Source organism: Osmerus eperlanus, chromosome 2 (genome assembly GCF_963692335.1).
Source record: "Osmerus eperlanus chromosome 2, fOsmEpe2.1, whole genome shotgun sequence".
In the NCBI taxonomy this organism is placed as follows: domain Eukaryota; kingdom Metazoa; phylum Chordata; class Actinopteri; order Osmeriformes; family Osmeridae; genus Osmerus; species Osmerus eperlanus.
This window is the reverse complement of record NC_085019.1, coordinates 21983115-22005887: the sequence shown is the minus strand read 5'-3', so window position 1 is coordinate 22005887 and position 22773 is coordinate 21983115. Positions and strand designations below refer to the sequence as shown.

General features: G+C 49.0%; 2 protein-coding genes across 3 annotated transcripts; both read left to right on the top strand.

The window, feature by feature from the left end:
• The first annotated feature begins 4616 nt into the window (after window positions 1–4616).
• nfil3-6 (nuclear factor, interleukin 3 regulated, member 6) lies at window positions 4617–8115 on the top strand. The gene is made up of 2 exons (XM_062454753.1): window positions 4617–4956; window positions 6068–8115. Exon 2 carries the CDS (start codon window positions 6150–6152, stop codon window positions 7344–7346), a length of 1197 nt encoding a protein of 398 aa, XP_062310737.1. The 5' UTR covers window positions 4617–4956; window positions 6068–6149; the 3' UTR covers window positions 7347–8115.
• A 3266-nt stretch (window positions 8116–11381) lies between these two features.
• Window positions 11382–22542, top strand: LOC134015296 (mediator of RNA polymerase II transcription subunit 1-like). 2 transcript variants are annotated; one of them, XM_062454741.1, is made up of 3 exons: window positions 11382–11838; window positions 18067–20326; window positions 20399–22542. In XM_062454741.1, the coding sequence occupies exons 2-3, from the start codon at window positions 18698–18700 to the stop codon at window positions 20525–20527; spliced, it is 1758 nt and encodes a 585-aa protein (XP_062310725.1). In that variant the 5' UTR covers window positions 11382–11838; window positions 18067–18697; the 3' UTR covers window positions 20528–22542. The 2 variants fall into 2 exon arrangements, with proteins under 2 accessions (XP_062310725.1, XP_062310717.1); XM_062454733.1 differs by having other exon boundaries at window positions 18067–22542.
• The last annotated feature ends 231 nt before the right edge of the window (window positions 22543–22773 follow it).

Here is a 22773-nt window from a genome sequence, read left to right as displayed (position 1 = left end):
AGGTGGAGAGGTGGAGAGGTGGAGAGGTGGAGAGGTGGAGGTGGAGGTGGAGGTGGAGGTGGAGAGGTGGAGGTGGAGGTGGAGAGGTGGAGTGGTGGAGGTGGAGGTGGAGGTGTAAAGGTGGAGGTGGAGGTGGAGAGGTGGAGAGGTGGAGGTGGAGGTGGAGAGGTGGAGGTGGAGATGTGGAGAGGTGGAGGTGGAGGTGGAGAGGTGGAGGTGGAGAGGTGGAGTGGTGGAGGTGGAGGTGGAAAGGTGGAGGTGGAGGTGGAGGTGGAGAGGTGGAGGTGGAGGTGGAGGTGGAGAGGTGGAGAAGTGGAGGTGGAGAGGTGGAGGTGGAGAGGTGGAGAGGTGGAGGTGGAGGTGGAGAGGTGGAGGTGGAGAGGTGGAGGTGGAGAGGTGGAGAGGTGGAGAGGTGGAGAGGTGGAGAGGTGGAGGTGGATGTGGAGGTGGAGGTGGAGGTGGAGAGGTGGAGAGGTGGAGAGGTGGATGTGGAGGTGGAGGTGGAGAGGTGGAGAGGTGGAGGTGGAGGTGGAGAGGTGGAGAGGTGGAGAGGTGGAGGTGGAGAGGTGGAGAGGTGGATGTGGAGGTGGAGGTGGAGAGGTGGAGAGGTGGAGGTGGAGAGGTGGAGGTGGAGGTGGAGAGGTGGAGAGGTGGAGAGGTGGAGAAGTGGAGAGGTGGAGAGGTGGAGAGGTGGAGGTGGAGGTGGAGAGGTGGAGGTGGAGAGGTGGAGAGGTGGAGGTGGAGAGGTGGAGGTGGAGAGGTGGAGAGGTGGAGGTGGAGAGGTGGAGAGGTGGAGAGGTGGAGGTGGAGAGGTGTGGAGGTGGAGGTGGAGGTGGAGAGGTGGAGAGGTGGAGGTGGAGGTGGAAGGTGGAGGTGGAGGTGGAGGTGGAGAGGTGGAGAAGTGGAGGTGGAGAGGTGGAGAGGTGGAGGTGGAGGTGGAGGTGGAGAGGTGGAGGTGGAGGTGGAGAGGTGGAGGTGGAGGTGGAGAGGTGGAGAAGTGGAGGTGGAGAGGTGGAGGTGGAGGTGGAGGTGGAGAGGTGGAGGTGGAGAGGTGGAGGTGGAGGTGGAGAGGTGGAGAGGTGGAGGTGGAGAGGTGGAGAGGTGGAGAGGTGGAGGTGGAGGTGGAGAGGTGGAGAAGTGGAGGTGGAGAGGTGGAGGTGGAGAGGTGGAGAGGTGGAGGTGGAGGTGGAGAGGTGGAGGTGGAGAGGTGGAGGTGGAGAGGTGGAGAGGTGCAGAGGTGGAGAGGTGGAGAGGTGGAGGTGGATGTGGAGGTGGAGGTGGAGGTGGAGAGGTGGAGAGGTGGAGAGGTGGATGTGGAGGTGGAGGTGGAGAGGTGGAGAGGTGGAGGTGGAGGTGGAGAGGTGGAGAGGTGGAGAGGTGGAGGTGGAGGTGGAGAGGTGGAGAGGTGGAGAGGTGGAGGTGGAGGTGGAGAGGTGGAGGTGGAGGTGGAGAGGTGGAGAGGTGGAGGTGGAGGTGGAGAGGTGGAGAGGTGGAGGTGGAGAGGTGGAGGTGGAGGTGGAGGTGGAGAGGTGGAGAGGTGGAGGTGGAGGTGGAGAGGTGGAGGTGGAGGTGGAGAGGTGGAGAAGTGGAGGTGGAGAGGTGGAGGTGGAGGTGGAGAGGTGGAGTGGTGGAGGTGGAGAGGTGGAGGTGGAGAGGTGGAGAGGTGGAGGTGGAGGTGGAGAGGTGGAGTGGTGGAGGTGGAGGTGGAGGTGGAGGTGGAGAGGTGGAGGTGGAGGTGTGGAGGTGGAGGTGGAGAGGTGGAGTGGTGGAGGTGGAGGTGGAGAGGTGGAGAGGTGGAGGTGGAGGTGGAGGTGGAGAGGTGGAGTGGTGGAGGTGGAGGTGGAGAGGTGGAGTGGTGGAGGTGGAGGTGGAGGTGGAGGTGGAGAGGTGGAGGTGGAGAGGTGGAGGTGGAGGTGGAGAGGTGGAGAGGTGGAGGTGGAGGGCACACACACGGTAGCATGGACAAACTGAACAGGGAGAGAAACGTACTCATAGGCACGGCGGCAGGAAGATAGGCTGGCGGGGGAGGCTCGTCGCCGCGGTAACTGATAGAAGCGAGCGGCCAATGGAACACTGAAATCCCCCGACGCCGGGCCACATTGGGGAGCGTGCGTAGCGGGGGGGGGGGGGGGGGGGGTGCGTATTGAGACATGATGGCGTATGGCCCGAGCGTGCAGAGTTCGGTCTCGCCTGACTGAACTTGCGCTAAGCTTCATTTGTCAGAGATGTTCATAAACAGATACGAAGTGACTGATTAGAGGTTTTTTTTTTTCAGTTTGGTCAAAAGTCAACTGGGAGAGGAAGAGATCCGAAGCCCCAGATTGTAAGATTTAGTATGTTTGCCGGATGTATATTCACAGCAGAGCATAAGAGTCATTTGTGCAAATCTATGTTTACAAGCAGTGCTCGTCTGATAAACCGAGTTTGGGAATAAACTACCTCTATCAAATCTTCAACACATCAGTCATCGTTGCAGTGACTTTAGGTTCAACTCTCGATTTTGGACATGAATCCTTAATTGTCTGACTGACTCCAGTTCACTGTATGGTTGAGTTTTAGTCATTGTTCCCAGTTGTCTGATGTGAAGAACGGGATTCGATGCCAGGGTTGCACGTCTTTGCACTTTTCATCTTTCATCACCAGACAACTCTGACATGTTCCTGTCAAGTAACAACATCTGCTTCAGGGAACAACTCATGTCTCCCATCATCTCAAAGCCAGAGTCAGTCAGTCTGTGTGTGTGTGTGTGTGTGTGTGTGTGTGTGTGTGTGTGTGTGTGTGTGTGTGTGTGTGTGTGTGTGTGTGTGTGTGTGTGTGTGTGTGTGTGTGCGTGTGTGCGCAGGTAGGTGAGTGTGTGCGTGCTAGTACCATAACTACATACTGTATTACAAATACTTTGTACTCTATGTCCAGTAGGTACGATGTTTTCAGCATGTGCTACGGTGTAGCTTTAACGTACATTTCATGGGAGGCACGTTTCAACACAGGCCCTTATCGGTCAGTTCCCCTCAGTTTATGCTAGGTCAGCAAAATGTGGCTCCTCGCCCCCCTCTCCCATCCAGGCCCAGTCTGTTTGGATACCACTGACCTGTGATATATCCAAGGCAAACAAAGAGAAGCCAATGACCTAATCAATCCCTGTACAGTAGCCCTGCATAGTGTAGTAATGCTAATCAGAGGAGCCATGCTACATATAGCCCCTGCTGCATGTTCTCTGCCTTACCAGAGATGATATGGAAAGTACAAGCCATGTTCATTAGCTCACAGTAGATAGGTGAACCATGTCACAAGGCCATTTGTCTTACTTCTTTCAGCATCGACAGGTTTGTACAGTACGACTACAAGCATTCCAAACAGACCTCGTCGTAACTCGGCTCGAGAGGGTTTGTCGGTGATACGGATCTAAGTCTCTTTCTCAAAGTCCCAGCTAGATCTTCCTGAAACAGAGGCCATTGTAAGATGTTTATTGACTACAGGCAAGAAAGTGGAATAATTGAACTAAGGTGCCTTCAACTGAGTTCTGGAAACAAAGCTGCTGGTCGTGTCGCTCCCTTGGACACGGTCCAGCTGTGGTTCTCTGGGGCAGATGGGCTCCTGTGACCCTGAACGGCTGCCTCCTTAGCCCCCGACGGCGGGCGGCCGCAGCTGGCGAGAGGCTAGCCGCGAGCAAGAGGCGAGAAGTTGGAAAGGGGTGCACTGGGACGATTTGTTTGTTTACATTTCCGCCCGCATCAAACACAAAGAGCAACAGATTGTGGAACTAGCTTCATGGTTTGACTTTAGTCGTTACTCAGGACTGGGGAGAGGGCAGTTAGACAGGTCAGACGCATCAAAGGTGGTTTGACAGTATCCTTACAAGCAGACCCAACAGAGACAAGAAGAGGTTGAAATGAATGTACACATTACCTATGCTACTCCCATCAGCCACTCTGAGTGTAAGTAGTCAGAAGTACACAAAGAGAAGTGGTCGAGGCTTGCAGTGTTCCCCGGGCGGTTATGTGAAATTACGATCTGTGTTCTGGGAAACTAGAAGTAAACAAACAGTATGTTCTGCTTTTCTGAGAATGTTACTCAGTCCCAACTGGGTCACACTTGATTTACGCACCACACTAGTGAAAGGTGTAATGAGAGATGGATCATAAATTACAAGCCAGGCAGAGTTCACTGAAGACATTATTTCAGGGTTCAAATATTGACATTCAAGACCCAAGTAGATAACCCTGTGTCTTGACCAACTGGTCCTCCTCCTGACACATTACACATTACTAATTGTTGTTTCACGTCGAACAATTCAACAAAACGAATCCAACAACAACAAATGTCTTGCCAGAAGTAAAGTGTGTGTTCGGTCCTTACTGACCAATCCTAACCTGCTTATGCAATCTGTTTTGGAACCTCTTGAATTATGATGAGAGAGAGAGAGAGAGAGAGAGAGAGAGAGAGAGAGAGAGAGAGAGAGAGAGAGAGAGAGAGCGCAACATTACTTAATTGTTACGAAAAGATTACCAATGCAGAAAGCCAAAGGCGGTAGAGGTCAGGGGCATGATGCATCAGCAGCTAACGTTTTGTAAAAGCCTATAGGAGCTTCCCTCGCGGGGAGGGCTATTTGGCACGAAAAGAGGCGGTCTTAGCGAGCGTACTGCCCGCCCCGGTGGTTAAAGTGAGGAGAGGGCACGTCCTCGGGTGAACTTCACGCTCAACTAAACAAATACGAGCTGCAGCATTCCAAGTAGATCAGAGGCGCGACGGAAGGTGGCAGAACGTCTAGTAATATTGAGTAACAGATCTCCGTGTACCGGCAGAGAACTAGTCGAAAGAACAAACGACTAACAAGCAAGGAAGTGCTGTGGAAATCGCTCCATTTGACCGTCATTGGATCCGAAGAAGAAAATAAACACGTCTCTGAAGTTGGATAACTTGTGTTAACGTCTACTATCTACTTGCGATCTGTTTCAGGTACATTTACAGTAGACTTCTGTGTAACTTGTGTTCTGTATTGACTTGTATAGTTAGATAACTTAGGGCTACGCCAGGCTACGGTAACCAAATAAAGCGGGGATAAGTAAAGCTGCGTTAACTCCGAAATAAAGCAACACGCAACTTTGACTTATACGTGAGTGCTTACAGTTTTACCCTTTTATTATAAAACATATGCTATTCAGATGTAGGCTATTTAGTGGTACTTGTCTGCATTATTATGGCAATGTGTCCTTTGTAATACGGCTAATTAGAATAAAAATCGAAATGACACATTACACTCTTAATAAAGATGTGTTGTTTTTGTGACACAATAAATGTGTAAATCATAAAATGTGGTACATTTTATTGACTTCACTTGAACTGTCAAGAGTAGGCTATGCATTACTAACTAATGCAGAGTTAAGTCTTTGAACGTTGCTTTGAAAAAAATTGCTTATCGAACGGCTATATGTTAGCTGACAGCCTAAGGTCTGTTGCTGGGGTAAAAGAAATAGTAACCTGTAGGTTACTGTCGAGATGTTTCAAGGAATAGCATTGGGTCACTGCAGAGCGCCTATATCTGTCCATGTAGGTCATCGCCCCCCAAGCAGCATTTAAGGCTATTCATAGATTCAAAACTATTTGAAAAGCGTTTGGTGTTTATATCAATATTACAACGTTATAGTTTCTTAATAAAACTTAATTGAAAGCACTTAATGACAGCGCTTACCCTTGAATTTAATCGATGTTGAATTGGAACGTAAAATTGTATTTAACATTTTAAAATCGTACGTTTTATATGTAAATTAGGCTATGCCAATTTAATGTTCTGTTGTAATAAAAAGCGGCATATGATCCTGATGCATATGTCATACAAAATTATTAGCTGGTCTTCTTTGCACAATATACCAACATCTGTTTTGGTACTTAAAAGCCTCCATTGCTCAATCTTGGCTGCTTTATGAGTCAAGATGGATTATTGTACGTGTAGCTCTAGTTTTACTGGAAGAATGCAATGGGATGGGGTTACATAACATTGTGTTGTAATGGGTCTTGCATAACCACTAAATCGTCACTCTCCATTTGTCTTCTCTCTTTTGGCCGCTAGGTGGCACTGCTGCAGCAGAATCACAGATTCTCCGTACAACACAACACCACCACAGAAGAATCCCAAGCCTCACACAGACTGAATGAGTGCTGTGATGTTTGACGAGGACTCTCAGGAGAGAAAGGAGCCAGGCATGGGGGTGCTGCAGGCTCTGGAGCCCAACACCGGCTCTCCTGGCGGGGGTCTGTCCTTCACGGACGAGGCCGTCTCCATCCTGACCTCCAGCAGCATGCTGGCTCGCTCCATCCTGGGCCGCACCTCGGGCCTCAAACGCAAGGAGAGCCCGACCTCCGCCGGGGCCCTGCGGCGCAAGCGGGAGTTCATCCCCCATGAGAAGAAGGACGACGGCTACTGGGACAAGCGCAAGAAGAACAACGAGGCGGCCAAGCGCTCGCGGGAGAAACGCCGCGTCAACGACATGGTGCTGGAGAACCGGGTCCTGGCTCTGATGGAGGAGAACGCTCGCCTGCGGGCCGAGCTCCTGGCCCTCAAGTTCCGCTGCGGCCTGGTCAAGGACCCCTCCAACGCCCCCGTTCCCCCCCTCACATCCCCCCCCACGCCCTGCCCACCCCAGCCCCTCGCCCCACAATACTACCTCCCTAGGGCGGAGGCAGGGATCGCCAGGGCCCCAGTCACCCATCCCACAACCCAGGGGGGGCAGTTCAGTGCCCGGCCCTCCAGGGACGGGGGCAACATGTCTGAGGACTCTGGCTTCTCCACCCCTGGGGGCTCCAGCGTGGGCAGCCCCATCTTCTTCGAGGACAGGCTGAGTGACCACGGGAAGCTGTCCCCGCACAGCGCCGAGGAGCTGGGCTACGACCTCCACCACTCCCCCCAGTCCTCCGGGCTCTACCCCGGCGACCTCTCCCGGGCCATGGTGGGGAAGCTGGACTCTGGCGAGATGAAGAACCTTCCCCACAAGCTACGCTTCAAGACGGGCAGCGTGGAGGGCGTGGAGGGCGTCGGGGACGGCAGCAGGCGCAGCCCCATCCAGCCCGTCCCCGGGCGCGACGGCCACCGAGACGCGCCCAGAGCCGAGGCCTCCGGACTGACGGGCCATTGGTCCCAGCAGCAGCAAGAGGAGGAGAGCAGGAACGGACACCAACGCAGGATGGGGTCTCCCCAGTACGGCCAGACCCCTACTGCCACCAAGGGCCCCGTGGAGGCCCTGTACCCCACCGACAACCACATGCTGAAATCCCAGCTCAGCTCCCTCAGCGAGGAGGTGTCCCAGCTCAAGAAGCTGTTCTCAGAGCAGATGCTGGCCAAAATCAACTGAGCTCCGAAACCCAGGGAATGTGGATACTAACTGATCTCGGGACAGTTTTGACGGGGGGTTGTTGGGGTGTGCTTCATCTCAGAAGCACATCTCTGTGCTTCTGTAGAACTGGAATAGGGGGGGGGGGGTAGAAAACTATTGTGCAACCCATGTTCCAATTCCTTCAGTTTACTTTTCTTATGTGTGTTGTTTTTTAGCACTGTGTGGGTGCTTACATGATCCTCAGTATTGCCAGTATGTTGACTCAAGTGCTTACTCATCTCTTACTGAGGTTACTCCACCCTTCACCTTACTGTGTGTGACTGTCAACACCAGCCGTCACCTGGTTCTTTCCAATACACTGTGAGATTTTACACTTTCTTTCTCACTAACACGCATACAGACACACACGTACACATACAAAGCACACTCAGAAACACACACGCAGGGACTGGAACTCGCCTTGTCAGAGGTGTCGAGAGGTGTGAAAACTGTCATGGTTTGGTGTTAGCGAGATCGTACATGCTGTTCTGTTGGGCTGGTTTGAAGGACAGCGAAGGAGATACACACATCTTATCAGATGAAAACAAAAAAGGACATGTGCACCAAATACTGTACAGATTGTACCTGTGATCACCCCTGTCCTAAGAAGGAGAGGTTCATTACTATCTATCATTCATGTACTGTACACTGTATCATGTGGAGGAAATCCTTTGTTGTTTTGTGTCTACTTGTACATATATATATATATACATTTTTATACGTATTAATAAATACTTTAACAGCCTAATTTCCTTGTCTTATCTTCTTTACACCAAAACTCCGACTGTCCAAATAAATTGGATGAGACGGAAAAGAATACAACATAAGGAATTCTATATATATTATGCATTTGTAATTCAAAAAGCCGGAAAAGAAAAAACAAGTCAATCTTTCACTAAACAAGTCTCTGACACATAGATTCTCACAAACAAGAAGCTCCATTTACAGTAAGAGATGACAATTCCGTCTCATTCTTGTCTAATCTAAGGCTTGACCTTCCTATTGATTGGCATAGAGCCTTACTTAGGTGTCATAGCTGACTCTAAACCATCGTGGAAATAGCTCTCAGACAGGCCGGATCTCACCATAGAGTCTCTGTTGACTTGTCCACACTATAATTCCTATGTCTCTGGTGTAGCTGGAGATGTACATTCCACTGTTGGCAGGTCGTGTCTGTCTACATCTCCAGACATGAGCACGCAGGCCCTGGGGAGGAATCATCACTCAGTCATTGTAAAGGATGATTATAAGCCGAGGCTGAAGAGAAGATAGAGGACTTCCCGGGTGGCATGACTATCATTGTTTAATACAAAAACAATTATAATGCCAACTTCCTTTAGTCGTATCTGTGAATCATCATTCTAGGATTTGACATCTTTATCTAAGATCTTATCTTCCTATCCGATTTATTGTATCTAGTTTACTGTACCAGACTGTACAACCCCGCCGACCAACAATTCAAATATCTCAATCCAGCTTGATTTGAAAACAGACACAACCTGAAATGCACTAGGGGGCAGCAAAGAGAACAATTTTCTTGGTGGTGTACGGTGCCTTTGTTTTTTTATTCATAACAAGCTGTTATAGATCATAGAAAAATGATCTGGATATCTGGGTCACCATCCACCTACTATATGCTTTTGAAAATGGTTTAATGAAAAACACGCCACCGTATTTGAATACTGTTAAGCATTTTGTGAGGGATGTGAGGCTATGCGTGCGTTGGTGTTTTTGTGATTGGCCATTCATGTGTGTTTGTGCGTGTGTGCGTGCGTGCGTGCGTGAGTGTGTGTGTGTGCGTGCATGCGTGCGTGCCTGCGTGTGTGTGTGTGTGCGTTTGTGCGTAGCATGTGCATGTGAGTGTCTGGGGCAGTACTTCTGTATGATAAGAGATCTTCCATTGGCTCTCTGTACCATCCTCATCCAGATGTCCGACCAGACCCAGAGTACCTGCAGAGAGGAGAGGAGACGTCTGAGAAGTGGGGGGTGGGGTGGTTAGCAGACGAGAAAGAGTATGTTTTAATGAACCCACTACAGCATTACCCTGCGCCTCCCCCCCCCCCACACACACACCCCACCCCCCGATTCACCCCCCCGAAACCGCAACCCCCCCACTCCATGTTGTTCTGTCCCCCTCTCGTTCAGGGGGAAGATCAAGCCTGTTGCTAGGCAGGCAGTGCGACAGTTGCCATGGAAACGCTTTGCCAACGTAACGAGGAGGAGGAAGGGGTGGGGTGTGGTGTGGTGGAGTTGGGGTACAGAGAGAGAGAGAGAGAGAGAGAGAGAGAGAGAGAGAGAGAGAGGGTAGGGAGAGAGGGGGATGGGGGATGGGGGGGCTCTAAGTTCATGGCCAATGCTTCAGCTCTGTGTGCCTCATGCTGCATTGGAGCAAACAAAGAAGAGATGAGGATACAGAGTGGAGGTGAGTGTGGGCATGTGCCTGTGTGCGTGTGTGCATGCATGTGTGTGTATCCGTGTGTGTGTGTGTGTGTGTGTCAACGTGCGAAAATCAACGGGGGGAAAAAGTGAGCGTCGACCTCCACACACACCGCCCAATCTCAGGTAGGTCTCCACAGTTGATCCACGTCACATGGGGGAGAGCACGTTCCCACTCCACCCGACACGTCAACACTGAGGTAACGTACGCAAAACGTTACATTATGGACAAGGAAGACCAAACTCCCTTTTTCAGGAGACAACCGGTTCCTGAAGGAAAGCCAGTGAAGGGCGGAAGGGAGCCAAGAAAACAGCAGTGACGGGGGGAGACAGATGCTCACCTTCGCCTGCCCTCTGCCCTCTCCTGCCAAACAGGAAAACAAGCCAGTGGAGCAGATAAGACCGACATGTTCCCAGAAGGAAGGGCTGTCTAGTCATCCTGGTTTCTAGGAAAACCTTCTCTCTTCCCCAAATCCTATCGTACTTACCAGACACGACATCCAGTTGCTTTACATTCACAGAGTCATGATTCACTGGAATTGGAGAATCACAAATGGATCCCAAGAGTTTAACTTGTATTGATGCTGATGATATTTCTTCCCAAGGAGGTCTTTCTTTGTAATAGTAAGAATTACAAGTAAGAATTTGTGATAAACTAGACCTTGTGACTTGATAATAAGTTTTTAATCAACTGACAGTTCAGCTCAATGTCTACAGAGGCAATGTTGAAACTGCCTCTGTCTCTGACTCAACAACCTCTGTGTGTTTATCAAATGTCAACATACTGCACACAAGTACACACATTTGTCTCACATACACACACACACATTTTTGGATTTGTCTGTGTTGTGTGTTTCACAACAGTTCTAGGAAAAATCGCATTACGTTAGTTCCTGATATGAGACTCTTTGGAAATGACTGTAAACTGTCCCTGTTGTATTGAACAGAGTTGATTGTTACATCAGACCTGGCTGTCTGTGCAAGTGAGGTGCAGCACACTAACGAGTTTAATCGTTAACAAATAAACATTACATAAAGTCATGCTTGGAGAGCCTCAGACACCGACTATATACTACAATTATTCTTAGACGTCAGGAAGAATCCTTCTTCCCCAAAACAAAAGCTGTGGATGAAACAGATTATTTTTATCCGTCCTGCTCTGGGCTACTTTCTAAAAATGTCTCTCCACAGACAGTATATTCCCGGGCTTAGTCTCTCCCTCTCCCTCTCCCTCTCCCTCTCCCTCTCCCTCTCCTCTCCCTCTCCCTCTCCCTCTCCCTCTCCCTCTCCCTCTCCCTCTCCCTCACCCTCTCCCTCTCCCTCCCTCTCCCTCCCTCTCCCTCCCTCTCCTCCCTCCCTCTCCCTCCCCTCTCCCTCCCTCTCCCTCCCTCTCCCTCCCTCTCTCTCTCTCTCTCTCTCTCTCTCTCTCTCTCTCTCTCTCTCTCTCTCTCTCTCTCTCTAGTCGAGTAACCTTATTATGGATCTCCCTGCCCTACATCTCAACGTATCTGGAGTTGTGCCTAGTCCCTCCTTGCTGTCCACTCCTCTCCACCCTCCACAACTCCATGCAACAGGATTCGAAGGAGGAGGAGAGTAAAGGAGGAGGCAGATAGGGAGCGAAAAACAAAACGTGACTAGGCACCAAAAGCGTCCTGTTATTGCAACTGCTGACCCACTAACATACATTTTGAGACATCGAGAGAGAGAGAAATAGTGAGTGAGTGCGAGAGAGAGAGAGAGAGAGAGAGAGAGAGAGAGAGAGAGAGAGAGAGAGAGAGAGAGAGAGAGAGAGAGAGAGAGAGAGAGAGAGAGAGAGAGACGAAACTGGAGCAAGTCCCCAACATAACATGCGGAGCAGGTTCAAAATATGCAACACTGTACTCTGCTCGCGTCCTTGCACTCATCACAGAGCTCGTATTGAACGTTCAAGAACGATCGCACATTAAGAGAAATTCAATAGACTGCGTCGGAAAGATAGATTTGTTGATAGAATCGTGACTACGCATTGTGGATTTGTATTATAACCTCGAAAAGGGTAAGTTATATTTACAATTATTGGCAGATATTTGTTCACATTTTAGCATGATTTGTTCTGCACATACCAGTGTGTATTTTCTTGCCTGTGTTTAAGCGCATAGACTGTTGTAACTGAGTTACCTGCGGAGGCAGGGTACTACAATAAGTGTTGGTCAGATGCACCCATGCATTTTTCTCAATATCAAGGCGAGGCTTTTTCAACGCTGGTATTTTCAGGGGGATGGTAGTGGAGTGTTTGTGGAATTCCTTTAGAAGAATAGAGCGGGTTAGGGGGGTTGTAAGGTTCACAGAGGAAGGGTGGAAGTTATTTGGAGAAGTTCTGTTTAGAGTTGTATCATACGGATCAGTTTCCCCCCATGCTGTCTTATGCTGTGTTTCATAAACACAAACAATAACTTGACATCATGGTCCTTACATGCTGAGAAATGTCAGTGAAGCGGTGATGATGTACGGATATGTAACCAATACCATTATATAGGTATTCCATTATATATTAGCCGAATGACACATGCCGTTTGAGTTATATACGAGGTCGTGTATTTGTTCATTTTAAACAAATACAATACATTAAGGCCAAATTGCTTTTCTTTCGGTTTGTGGGTCACCACGCGGACAACTGGAAAAACCATATAGTGGGTCCGAGGACACACTTTCTGCCGTCACGTGTAATGATTCTCTGTAGAGGTTACCGCGGGTGTTTAGGCTTTAACCCTTTCATGGTGAAGACAACATGTGTTCATAGCGTTCCATGACCTGCATAATGCTACTAGGCTAGGCCTACTACAAATGTAAATATATGATAATGGCTTACAAACGGAACCCATCATGATGGCAACGAAATAATTTGCTTGTATAAGGTGAGATGACACAGTAGGCCTAATGATGATAGTTATTTAATAATTCTTCTATGGTTCAAACTAAGTTCAATCCGGAGTAGTCAGATAGGTTTGAGGTGAATGCGGACAATATGATTTACACAATTCAGCTGCATTAAACCTATGAAAATAATATAGCTAATAATACCTAGTGACAAATTAACATTCATTAATTAGACACAAACACTTCTAATTATTCAGCAATTGTATTATCTAGAGCCTAGCCTACACTTCCAATAAATTATTGGCATGAAATTGCGATGAATGACGGGCCCGGGATCTGCTTAATGCAACGAGGCAATTTGTCAGACAGCGCAACAAAGGAGTTTTCAAAAGCAGTAACATTAGGCTAGGATAAGTCGCGCTATGACTTGTGCGTAGCAGTTTTGAGACAGTTTGGTGATGTTTTATCGTATGCATCATTTATTTGAATGAATAGGCTACACCTATAGTCAAGGTCTGTGCTTTTTTTAAAGATTATAGTCTAAAAGACCTAGCTGTAACTAGAAAGTCATAATGTGGTGTTATTATTAAGAACTGTAGAATGATTATTCAAACGCCAACGAAATGGTACTTTTTCAATGTCCATGTCATCCGCCAAACAAACAGCTATTAGTAAATATGGGGTTTGGTCAATTGGACGGATGGCTTGCTTCCTCTTTCATAAAAACGGCAAATACCATTCCAGTGCACGTGGCGCGTGTATCGTGGACCGCGCATCCCGGTAACGTTGGTAGAGAGCCTACTTTTCAAAAGATAACGACTCTGCTGCTATGTCATGCACACACGGTACATGTAAATGCGTGTAATTTAGCGATATGTTAGTCTTTGGATTCCAATACAATAGTAGCCTAAAGAGTACACCTCAGACAGGTGCGCATGTCGCACGATGGCGGATAAATCATTATAGGCATTAGATTTACTGCACACATAACGGCCAATGTAAAGGCTCTACAGGTTATGCATGTTGCATAATATATTAATCAAATAATTTAATCGTCTGAGAAAAGTGAGATGATGCAAACAGCGGAAACCCAGTCTCTAGCCTACTGTCCTCTGCTCAGGCGCGCTGCCAATTGTTTGGCGCATGCACAGGCTTGAGCTGCCAGTTCTGAATGTAGGTCACATTTGTCATAAGGGAGGGGGGATGTGGCGCAGAATAAAAACCATACCAAAATAAATCCTCGGACCCGCCATAACAAAGAAACAACCTATTCATGCGGAATAGAAACACAAATCGGGCAAACAGACACAATACAGCATTTGATATCCTCCCAAAAATTAAGATAAAAACATTTCTTTCTTTCCTCACATTCCCTTGCTGACACACCCATTTGTCACGACATAAAACATTTTATGCAATGACACTCGAAGACAAATGAGATGAATGTTACTGATTTGTAGACCCAGATGATGTTGTGCGGGAGAGGGAGGGGAGGGAGATGTAGCTATTACAGCATTTAGTAAGGCCAAGGGAGCACATGTGACTGGGAAAAAAACACATGGACTGGGGTCACACTCTTGTCCTCTGTGTTCAGGAGTGAGAGAGAGAGAGAGAGGGGGGGGGAGAGGGAGAGGGAGAGGGAGAGAGAGAGAGAGAGAGAGAGAGAGAGAGAGGGAGAGGGAGAGGGAGAGGCTGACATGACTGTGTTTATAGAACAAGGATTCGCCCCCTGGACCCTTTCTCTCCCACCCTGTTCAGCAGAGATTCTCATCGCTCGTTCTTGGGAAGATAAATGCAGACTTAGAATCCAAGGGAAAGCAGGCCCAGCAGTCCACGTGGCTCTTATGGCATTGGTCCCCAGGAGGCCTAGTTCCAAACCAGGCTGAAATAGAGCACTCTTTTATTTGAGGTCATACCTCCAGAAGCGTTCTTTTTTGTTGTCTGTTGTTGTTGAGAAAAAACACGTGCAGCCTTTGAACTCTATCTTTGAGTCACACCATTTCCGGCCTCCTGTGATCCAGTGCCGGTGGATACCGACGAACTCAGATTCTCTCTTCGGATGCATCGACTCCGAATGTTGCCACAAATTGTAGCCAGCGGCCTCCTCCAGACAATAGCAAAGAGGAATTATAATGAAGGCGCAGGGCCCGACAGCTTATTTACATAAACATAATAAACTTTCAGCAGGAGTGGTTGCAGTTTGGACAGTCCTGGAGACTCTCCTCTCCAAACTGGCTCGCTGCATGTCCCAGACTTCAGTGCTGATGTGAGTCCCTCGCAACTACACACTGAGTACTCTACTGGAGGAGACCCACCAAGCCATGACACTGTGTGGCTCATTTTTTGGTATACCTGCTAAATGCCCCCAGCACGGTGTATGGCGTACTATTTAGCATTCACTCCATGAAGCGTCTTGTGACTTTTGTGGAGCCGCTCGCTTTCGTGAGTGTGTGATCCACACTCATCAACACCCTCTCATTCATGTACGCACTCATACGCTCACACGCATACACACTCCTATGGTCTATTTGTGTGGTGGCGTGTGAGTGATATTTAATGTTAAATTAATTATCCCTCCTGCTCCATTCATATCTGGGTCTCACCCTAATCGCTAGAGAGATGAGATGCCTACGTAGCCAATGACGTCAATCGTCTTTACGTAATCCTGTTTTTTTTTTTTTTACCCTTTTTCCACCCTTTAATGATTGTTCAGAAGTCAATCACTCCCCGCCAAGTGAGACTGCTTGTTGTGATGACAGGGGCATTGATAAGATTGGCTGCCCACCCATATGTTTTCTCTTCTATTGTTGCCAGGGGAGAGACATGTTGTAACTGCTCGAGCACAACAGCACTGATCTCCCTCTTCCCTTCCTTTGTCTTTCCGTGTCCCTGATTCTCGCCGTGTCTTTTGTGGCGTTCACCTCTCCATCTATATTTAGTGTGCCCTAATTCCTTTCTCCTCCCTGCCTCTCTCTCTCTCCCTCTCTCTGTCTCTCTCTCTCTCCCTCTCTCTCCCTCCCTCTCCTCCGCAGCTCTACTGACCTATATTCCCCGTAGCTCTGTTTACGGCGCCGCTCTCGCTCGCTCTCGTTCAGTCGCTCCCAAGCTCCTGGGTCAGTGGGGCACAGCAGGAGAACGTTTCCTCTCGTTCTCTTTCCCCCGTCTCTTAACCCCTGTCTCTCTCTCCCTCTTTCTGTCTGCCTCTCTCTCTCTCTCTCTCTCTCTCTCTCTCTCTCTCAGTGCTACCTCCACATCCAGTAAGCCGACACTGTCCTATAAGAATGGCAAAAATCTAGGCGATGATCTGAACAGTGTGAAGCAGTCTATGGTTACGTAATCTTTGCCCCGATTTCCAGAATCCGGGGAATTTGTGAACGTTGATGTGAACAGCCTGTCTGCCAGATTAGCAGATTACAGATACAGATGCAGGAGGGATGACCAGAGTGTCGAAACAAGTTAACCCAGTAAATCCTGCTGGTTAGTGACATAATATAGGTCTACTTACTGGAGCAATGCTGGACGGTCATATGCCCTACACCAAAGCGCTGTATGTTAGTAAATAATTTGGAGCAATGGAGGATGCACACAGTACGTTGTAACGGCATCAATGAACAAAAATGATATGTTAAGAAGACATTTATTCATTTTCATATCAATATGGAGGAAGATGAATAGGATGCAAATGACAAGCTAATGGTTGACTATTACAATTAAGACGATTTCACGTGGTTTTGATCTGAAAGCACAAAGGCCTGTCTGTGTGATTGGCAGAAGAAGGAACAAAGAAGTCCTCACAAATACGATGAATTCCAAGTTCCAAACCCCTAGAAGAAGGAACTACCCTGAGCAAAGGCCAGACAATAGCGAAAATAGATCTTTTCATCATGAACTAAACGATATCAAAGAAGGCTACAGCTTATTTAAAACCCCACTAATATTATAATCATAGACTAATACAGATGATAATAATTATAGTGCACGATTATAATGATTATAACTAGAACTATAACAAATATATTGTAGGCCTAACAAATACAGTTGTATTCCAACACCAGGAAACAATTGACCTTTGGCTGGCGGTCTTGCAGGCAACCAGTACAGGAATGAGCCTGTTTCAGCCATTGGAACAGTGAGTGAGTTTCCCTCTAAGCTATGAGAAGGGTTTGGCCTTCTACAAGCACCTGTTCAGCTCATTACCAAGGGCTCCCTCCTCCCCCCACACCCCCCCCCCCCCCCCCAAGCCTCTCACACACAGCCAGGAGACTGACTGACTCACTGACCACCCTTGTGCTTCACACTCCGGAGAGACAGTCCGCCCTCACATTCTCCGCCCCCCCCCCCCCCCACACACACACACTCCACACAGACTTGACCTACATTCATTAATGCCCCCCCCCCCATCTAAAACCTCAGCCTTCACAACCTCAGCTTGCAACCTTTGTCCATCTACCGTGGTATTCAGCGTCAAGGACCTAGGTGGACTGCACAATGGGCTTTCATCCTATGTCTTTTTGTGAGTTGACGTGTATAGGCCCAGTTTGCAGACATTGGCAGCCTAGTTCCATTCGGTCATCAACCACAGCTGTTTCTAAGTGTTAATCCACTGGGCTGCTCATTTGGGTGTTTTGGCATCTTTAATCCAGACCCAGAGTTCTAGAATGGAACATGGGGAACCCCCTAACCCTGCACCTGAGTGTTTCACTGTTTTGGCATTCACAACAAATCCTTGACTACCCCGGGCTAACCATCCAGGGCCTGAGCCAATGTCTGCTCCTATTTTACAACCTGTGTTCCAGTGATGTCATTTTATTAGGCTTTCAGAATTCCCATGAAAATCCTGCTCAGTTCAAGTTGCCAGACACGCAGATGTAATTACTTCTGTCTTACTACTGCAGATTTAAATATGGGAGATGTTTTAATAGGAAAGAAATGTTGCACTATTATTAGTACCATTTGACAGTCTCCGCTTGGAATAGATGGACTAAATGCCTCCTAGAAGTTATATCACAATGTCAGGGCCAGGGGTCAGGGGTGAGGGGGGAACAGACCATATCACTTTGAACACAACAGAGCATATCAATACCAGGGTCGTGAGGTCAGACAGCGGTGACAAGGGTCTAATGAGCATTCAACGGTTGCTAAGGGAAACGGCTCCGCCAAAGCCAGACATGCAAAACAATAGATTCTCGCAGGAAGACGAGTGAAAAAGCGTCCAAATCCTTTTTTTATTTTCTGTTTCTTTACAAAACAGCCCTTGATCTCCAGGCCCAAAAATACAGGCTTCGTCAAAAATGCCCTAAAAAATATATTATTCACGTCCAAACATGAATGTGCAGTCTAACGGCAACAGTCCGCATGGATTAACAGATCTGTTTTTTCTCTCTCTCTCTTTCCTTTGTCTCCCCAGCCTTTCATCTCCGAAGCGCGTGGAGAAGGATCGAGGCAGCGCCCCTCCCTGAGAGACTGACACGCCGAGGTAGACAGAGTGACCTACATCCTGCTACACGCCTGCAGCTGTAGGACACGGCCTCCGCTCACCGCTAAGACACGCCAAAACAAACCAGAGGCGAACAAGCCCACGTTACATTCTCCAGACTCCAGAAATCGGAGACATTTGGGGGTTTTCTTTTACAGCTCCCAACAGCTCCGACCTATATTTAGCTGAGAATTATCAAAGAACCGTGAGCCTGACAAGAGGCAGAACGCTAACCAGGAACTCTCCTGCTGAATAAATGAGGGGGATCGACGTCAAGTTTCACCTCTTCCTGATCTTCCTGGCTAATTTAGACACATGAACATTGACTGGCATTAAGAACCTTGACGCAACCAATGCGGTTCAACTCGAAAGGCGCTCAAATACCAAGAGAGTTTTTGGCAGATCCTGCCACATAAGGAGTAGAAGAAGAAAGGCAGAACCGAAAAGACAAAAAGCGGCCGACCGATTGTCCTTACCACCCCCTTACCTCCCCTGGACACTATACCTAGTTCCATTCGCATTGTTCCAGGCAGAAGTCCAAACTGGCTGCAACTGAACCACAATGGAAATCCTGAGTTCACACCTGCAGTCGCTGCACCAAAGTCCAGAGAGTCACCTGGACAACCTGGACACCTTCTCCAACTACGAGGAGTCCCTGGCCTCCCCTCAGGGATCGCCCGAGCGCCAGGGCCGATCGGCCAAACCCAAATCCAACATGAGCTGCCGACGCAAGCGGGAGTTCATCTCCGACGAGAAGAAGGACGCCTCGTACTGGGAGAAGCGGCGCAAGAACAACGAGGCGGCCAAGCGCTCGCGGGAGAAGCGCCGCCTCAACGACATGGTGCTGGAGAACCGGGTGATGGCGCTGAACGACGAGAACGTGCGCCTGAAGACGGAGCTGCTGCAGCTCAAGCTGCGCTTCGGCCTCATAAGCACCGCCGCCTACATGGAGAAGAGCCAGCAGATAGGTGGAAGTCGAAACGGCGGCTCCTCCTCTTCCTCCTCGTCGTCCCATCACTACTACTCCAGTGGCTACTCCAGCGGCTCTCAGGTGATGATGAACTCGGACTCGTCGGAGACGGAGCAGTCAGGCAGGGGGGAGGAGCATGGTCAGCTGTCCGTCAAGTACTCGCCCCGCGGGTCCCTGTCTGACATGTCGGATGGCTCCTCCAGAGACAGCCCCGAGCCAATGAACTACGAGATCAAGCAAGAAAGTGGTGGGCTGGACATGGAGATCGAAAGCGGGGCCACGGCGCAGATGATGTTCCATGTCCACCGCAGTGGGCTGGCGTCTGGCCACCACCAGCATCCCCAGGAGATGGAGTCGGCCTATCAGCGCCAACACTCCAACACGCACCACCACCAGGAGCCCGTGGCCAGCCAGCCTTCTCTTGCTCCCCCTGCCGCCCAGAGGAGTGTCATCCTGTATCGCTCCAGCAGTGGCTCCTACCCTGTGGAAAGCCAGAGGCTCCAGGACATGGACCAGCATGTTACCCAGCAGCAAGCCCTCCGAGCCCAGCCCCAACAAAGAGACGGGTCCACAGAGAGCTCTGAGACCCTGGCAGAGGTGACCAAGATACTGGAGAGGAAGATGCTGGACTCCCCTCCATATGAGTACTCGGACAGCCAGAGCGAGGCAGGGGACAGGGAGAAGCAGGTGTCCCGAGACACCCACATCCAGCACCAGCAGGAGCAGAGGAGCCACCACCAGAGAATCAGCGTCCTCGCTTCCGAGTTCCCTCACAAACACGAGGACACCAGCCAGGCTCACCTGTACTCCCACCTGTCTCACCCCCAGCATCTCAGCCCCCAGAACGAGGAGCCCCCCATGCTCACCTACGAAGGGGGACCCAGGAGCGAAGCCTTCTTCCAGGGGCTCTCCTCCTCCACCTCCAACAAAGACACCTCCTCCAGTGACGGAGACCCCCGCAGCTCCGACAAGGAGGCCTCCACAGACGACGAGTCCCCGTCCTCCTCCTCCTCCGACGCGGGGAGCTACCACCAGCACCTCCCTGGGGCCTCCCCTCTGTCCTTCTCCTCTGGCCAGGTCCAGGGCCAGGCCCGGGACACCCAGGGGGAGGTGAAGGGAACGGCCTTGCCCCACAAACTCCGACTCAAACACCGAGCCATGAGCTCCAGTGGGAGCGGGAGCATCTCAGGTCAGGAGTCTCCCAGCACCCCTCCCTCCTCTCTCCCAGGCCTGCCCCAGCACCCCTACCTTGCCCTCACCCAGCAGCAGAGCAGGAAGGACATGGAGAGGGACATGGAGAGCCAGGGTCAGACCCCCGCCGGCTTCTGTAAGCAGGGCCTCCAAGCCGAGGGCTCCAGAAAGGATGGGGGAAAGAAGGAGTGCGGTGGACGCCGGAACAAGAGGCGAGACGAGAGAGTCTAACGGACTTCTAAAGACAATTCGAGGCGACAGAAACATTTCGGAAGTCTTTCACAGCGTGGCGTGCGACAGGCTCTCTCTTTCTCGCCGAAAACGGAATCCACCATGCGCCTTTGATATCTTCACCCCGATCGCACCCTCCTTTCCTCCCATCCCTCCATCAATCCCCAGGGACCAGAGAACTGGACCTGCTTTACCAAACGCCCTCCAAAGTGGAGCTGGACTTAAGATGTATCATACATGTAAATAATGTACAGATTTTTGGTTGTTGTTGTTCTTTGCATCTTCTCCATAACAACAGAGGCACTTTTGTTTCCTTTTTTTTTCTTTTATGAACGACAGAGAATTAAACACATTTTCTACATACCCGCGTCCGACAAAAACTAGCCTAAAGTCAACATTCTCCCAGCAAAAAGCACAGTAAGTCATTTCAGACGAGACCGTTGGTGATTGTTTAACTCAACTTACATAGCGTATCCACTCTAGCATCAGGCAAACACAAACAAAGCTTGAACAACAAAAACTTGCTACAAAATTCTGGGAACCTTCCCCTGACCAAAGAAGCAACGACACGACACACGACCATCTCTCTTCCGAAATGCCCTACCTCCAGCTATTCATCCTCAATCCCTCCTTTCACCATGATCTCACGGCACCAAACAATCACCTTCCTTCTTTTTTTAAAGCACTTGGTTTGTACTGTATATTACTGTGATATATCATTTTACATATCGTATATGAATATATATTTTGCAAAGAAAAACACAAACAAACAAACAAAAACTAAAATGCTTCAAACTGCTAAAGGCAAAGAAAGAACATGGTTGGAATTTGTATCGTTCTTGTTAGTGTCCGAGTTACTGTACAGACTTATTCATTTACTGCTCCTGCAACCCCCCCAGCCCCCTTACTGAGATTAAAACATGTCCCCTTTCACTGTTTTTGAGGTCGGACCCAATCACTTGTGTGTACAATGTTTAATGAGAAACGGCCAACAGCTTCTCTGTACTAGCCTTTTGAATTCTCCCGCTCCCCTGTGCCCAGTTACTGCAGAAAAGCCCATAGGAACATAGACCACAGTTATGAATGTGTACAGCCCTCTGAAGATACATATGAAGCCTTGGTTCAACTTACACTGTACTGTAGGGTTAGAGCAAGCTTCAAACCACAAGCCTTCTTAATCACATGCACGCACACCAGAAAAAGTTTTCCCTAATTAGAGTTTATTGTAATCCGTTGTATTGGGCCAGTCCAGACATTGACAAAGTGCCCCCAAGACTGACCATAAACCCAGACATGAGTAAATTAGATCTAATTAAATTCAACCTAAATCTTATGGCTCAAAATCAATTTAGAGCTAATCAAGGCTATCCTAATTAAGTTACACAAAAAAAGGATAAACTCTACTTTGTTGAGGAAACATGGATTTCCTCCTACTCCTTCCAATGTGCCTCTTTAACCAATACTGGGGGGGACCGCCCCCTGGCCTTTTCTAGCTCTCCTATTGGGCGACAGTGAACCACTTGCACTGGATGAGAGTATTTGAAATGGAGTCTATGTACCATGATTGGCTTTTTCGGCACTCGTGTATAAATGTAAAGTTCTCCCCCTCCCTCAGACAACACTGTAACGTTATTTCAATGTCTTTTGATTTCTTCTTTCGTCATTGGTTGTTCTGTTTTTCTCTTATGGTGTCTTTTTGTTTCTACTGGCTGTGATGACATGTAACTGCCCGTCTTTGTCCCTCAAGCCTTCCCGTTTTCTCGACCTGTATCGATCCGTAACGTTTGTGTTTTGGGCTGATGGTTTCATGAAAAAGACAAAGGAAAAACAGAAAAAAAATGAGTCACAGGCGATGATCGTGTGGTGTTTGGGAGCGTCGCCTGGGTTGGCGCTCTCCATTCTTAATGACATGCCCTATGTATGTAAAGACACTAATGTTCGACATGGAGCATGGGTGCATTTCAAGATTGAAAAATAAAAAGAATGTTGAATTTCTCGACATATCGTAAAAACGATCACGCGGGTTTTCCTTCTTGCTCACTGATTTCCATACACATGCTCAAATTAGCAAATGAATTCGCGTGAAGTATATTTCAGTCCTGAACATCTGTTATACTGCTCACCATATATGAACCAGCGGGCTTTCACCTGCAAACTGGGTGTTGCTGAACTAACCCAGCAAATCCAGGAGACATGAGCTAAGCTCAAAAATAGCTTCTGACACTTCGCAATGATTGGCCAGAGAC

Bases quoted from the DNA above. Each gene is read 5' to 3' on its own strand.
- nfil3-6 (XM_062454753.1), top strand. From the start codon at position 6,150: ATGAGTGCTGTGATGTTTGACGAGGACTCTCAGGAGAGAAAGGAGCCA.
- LOC134015296 (XM_062454733.1), top strand. From the start codon at position 18,698: ATGGAAATCCTGAGTTCACACCTGCAGTCGCTGCACCAAAGTCCAGAG.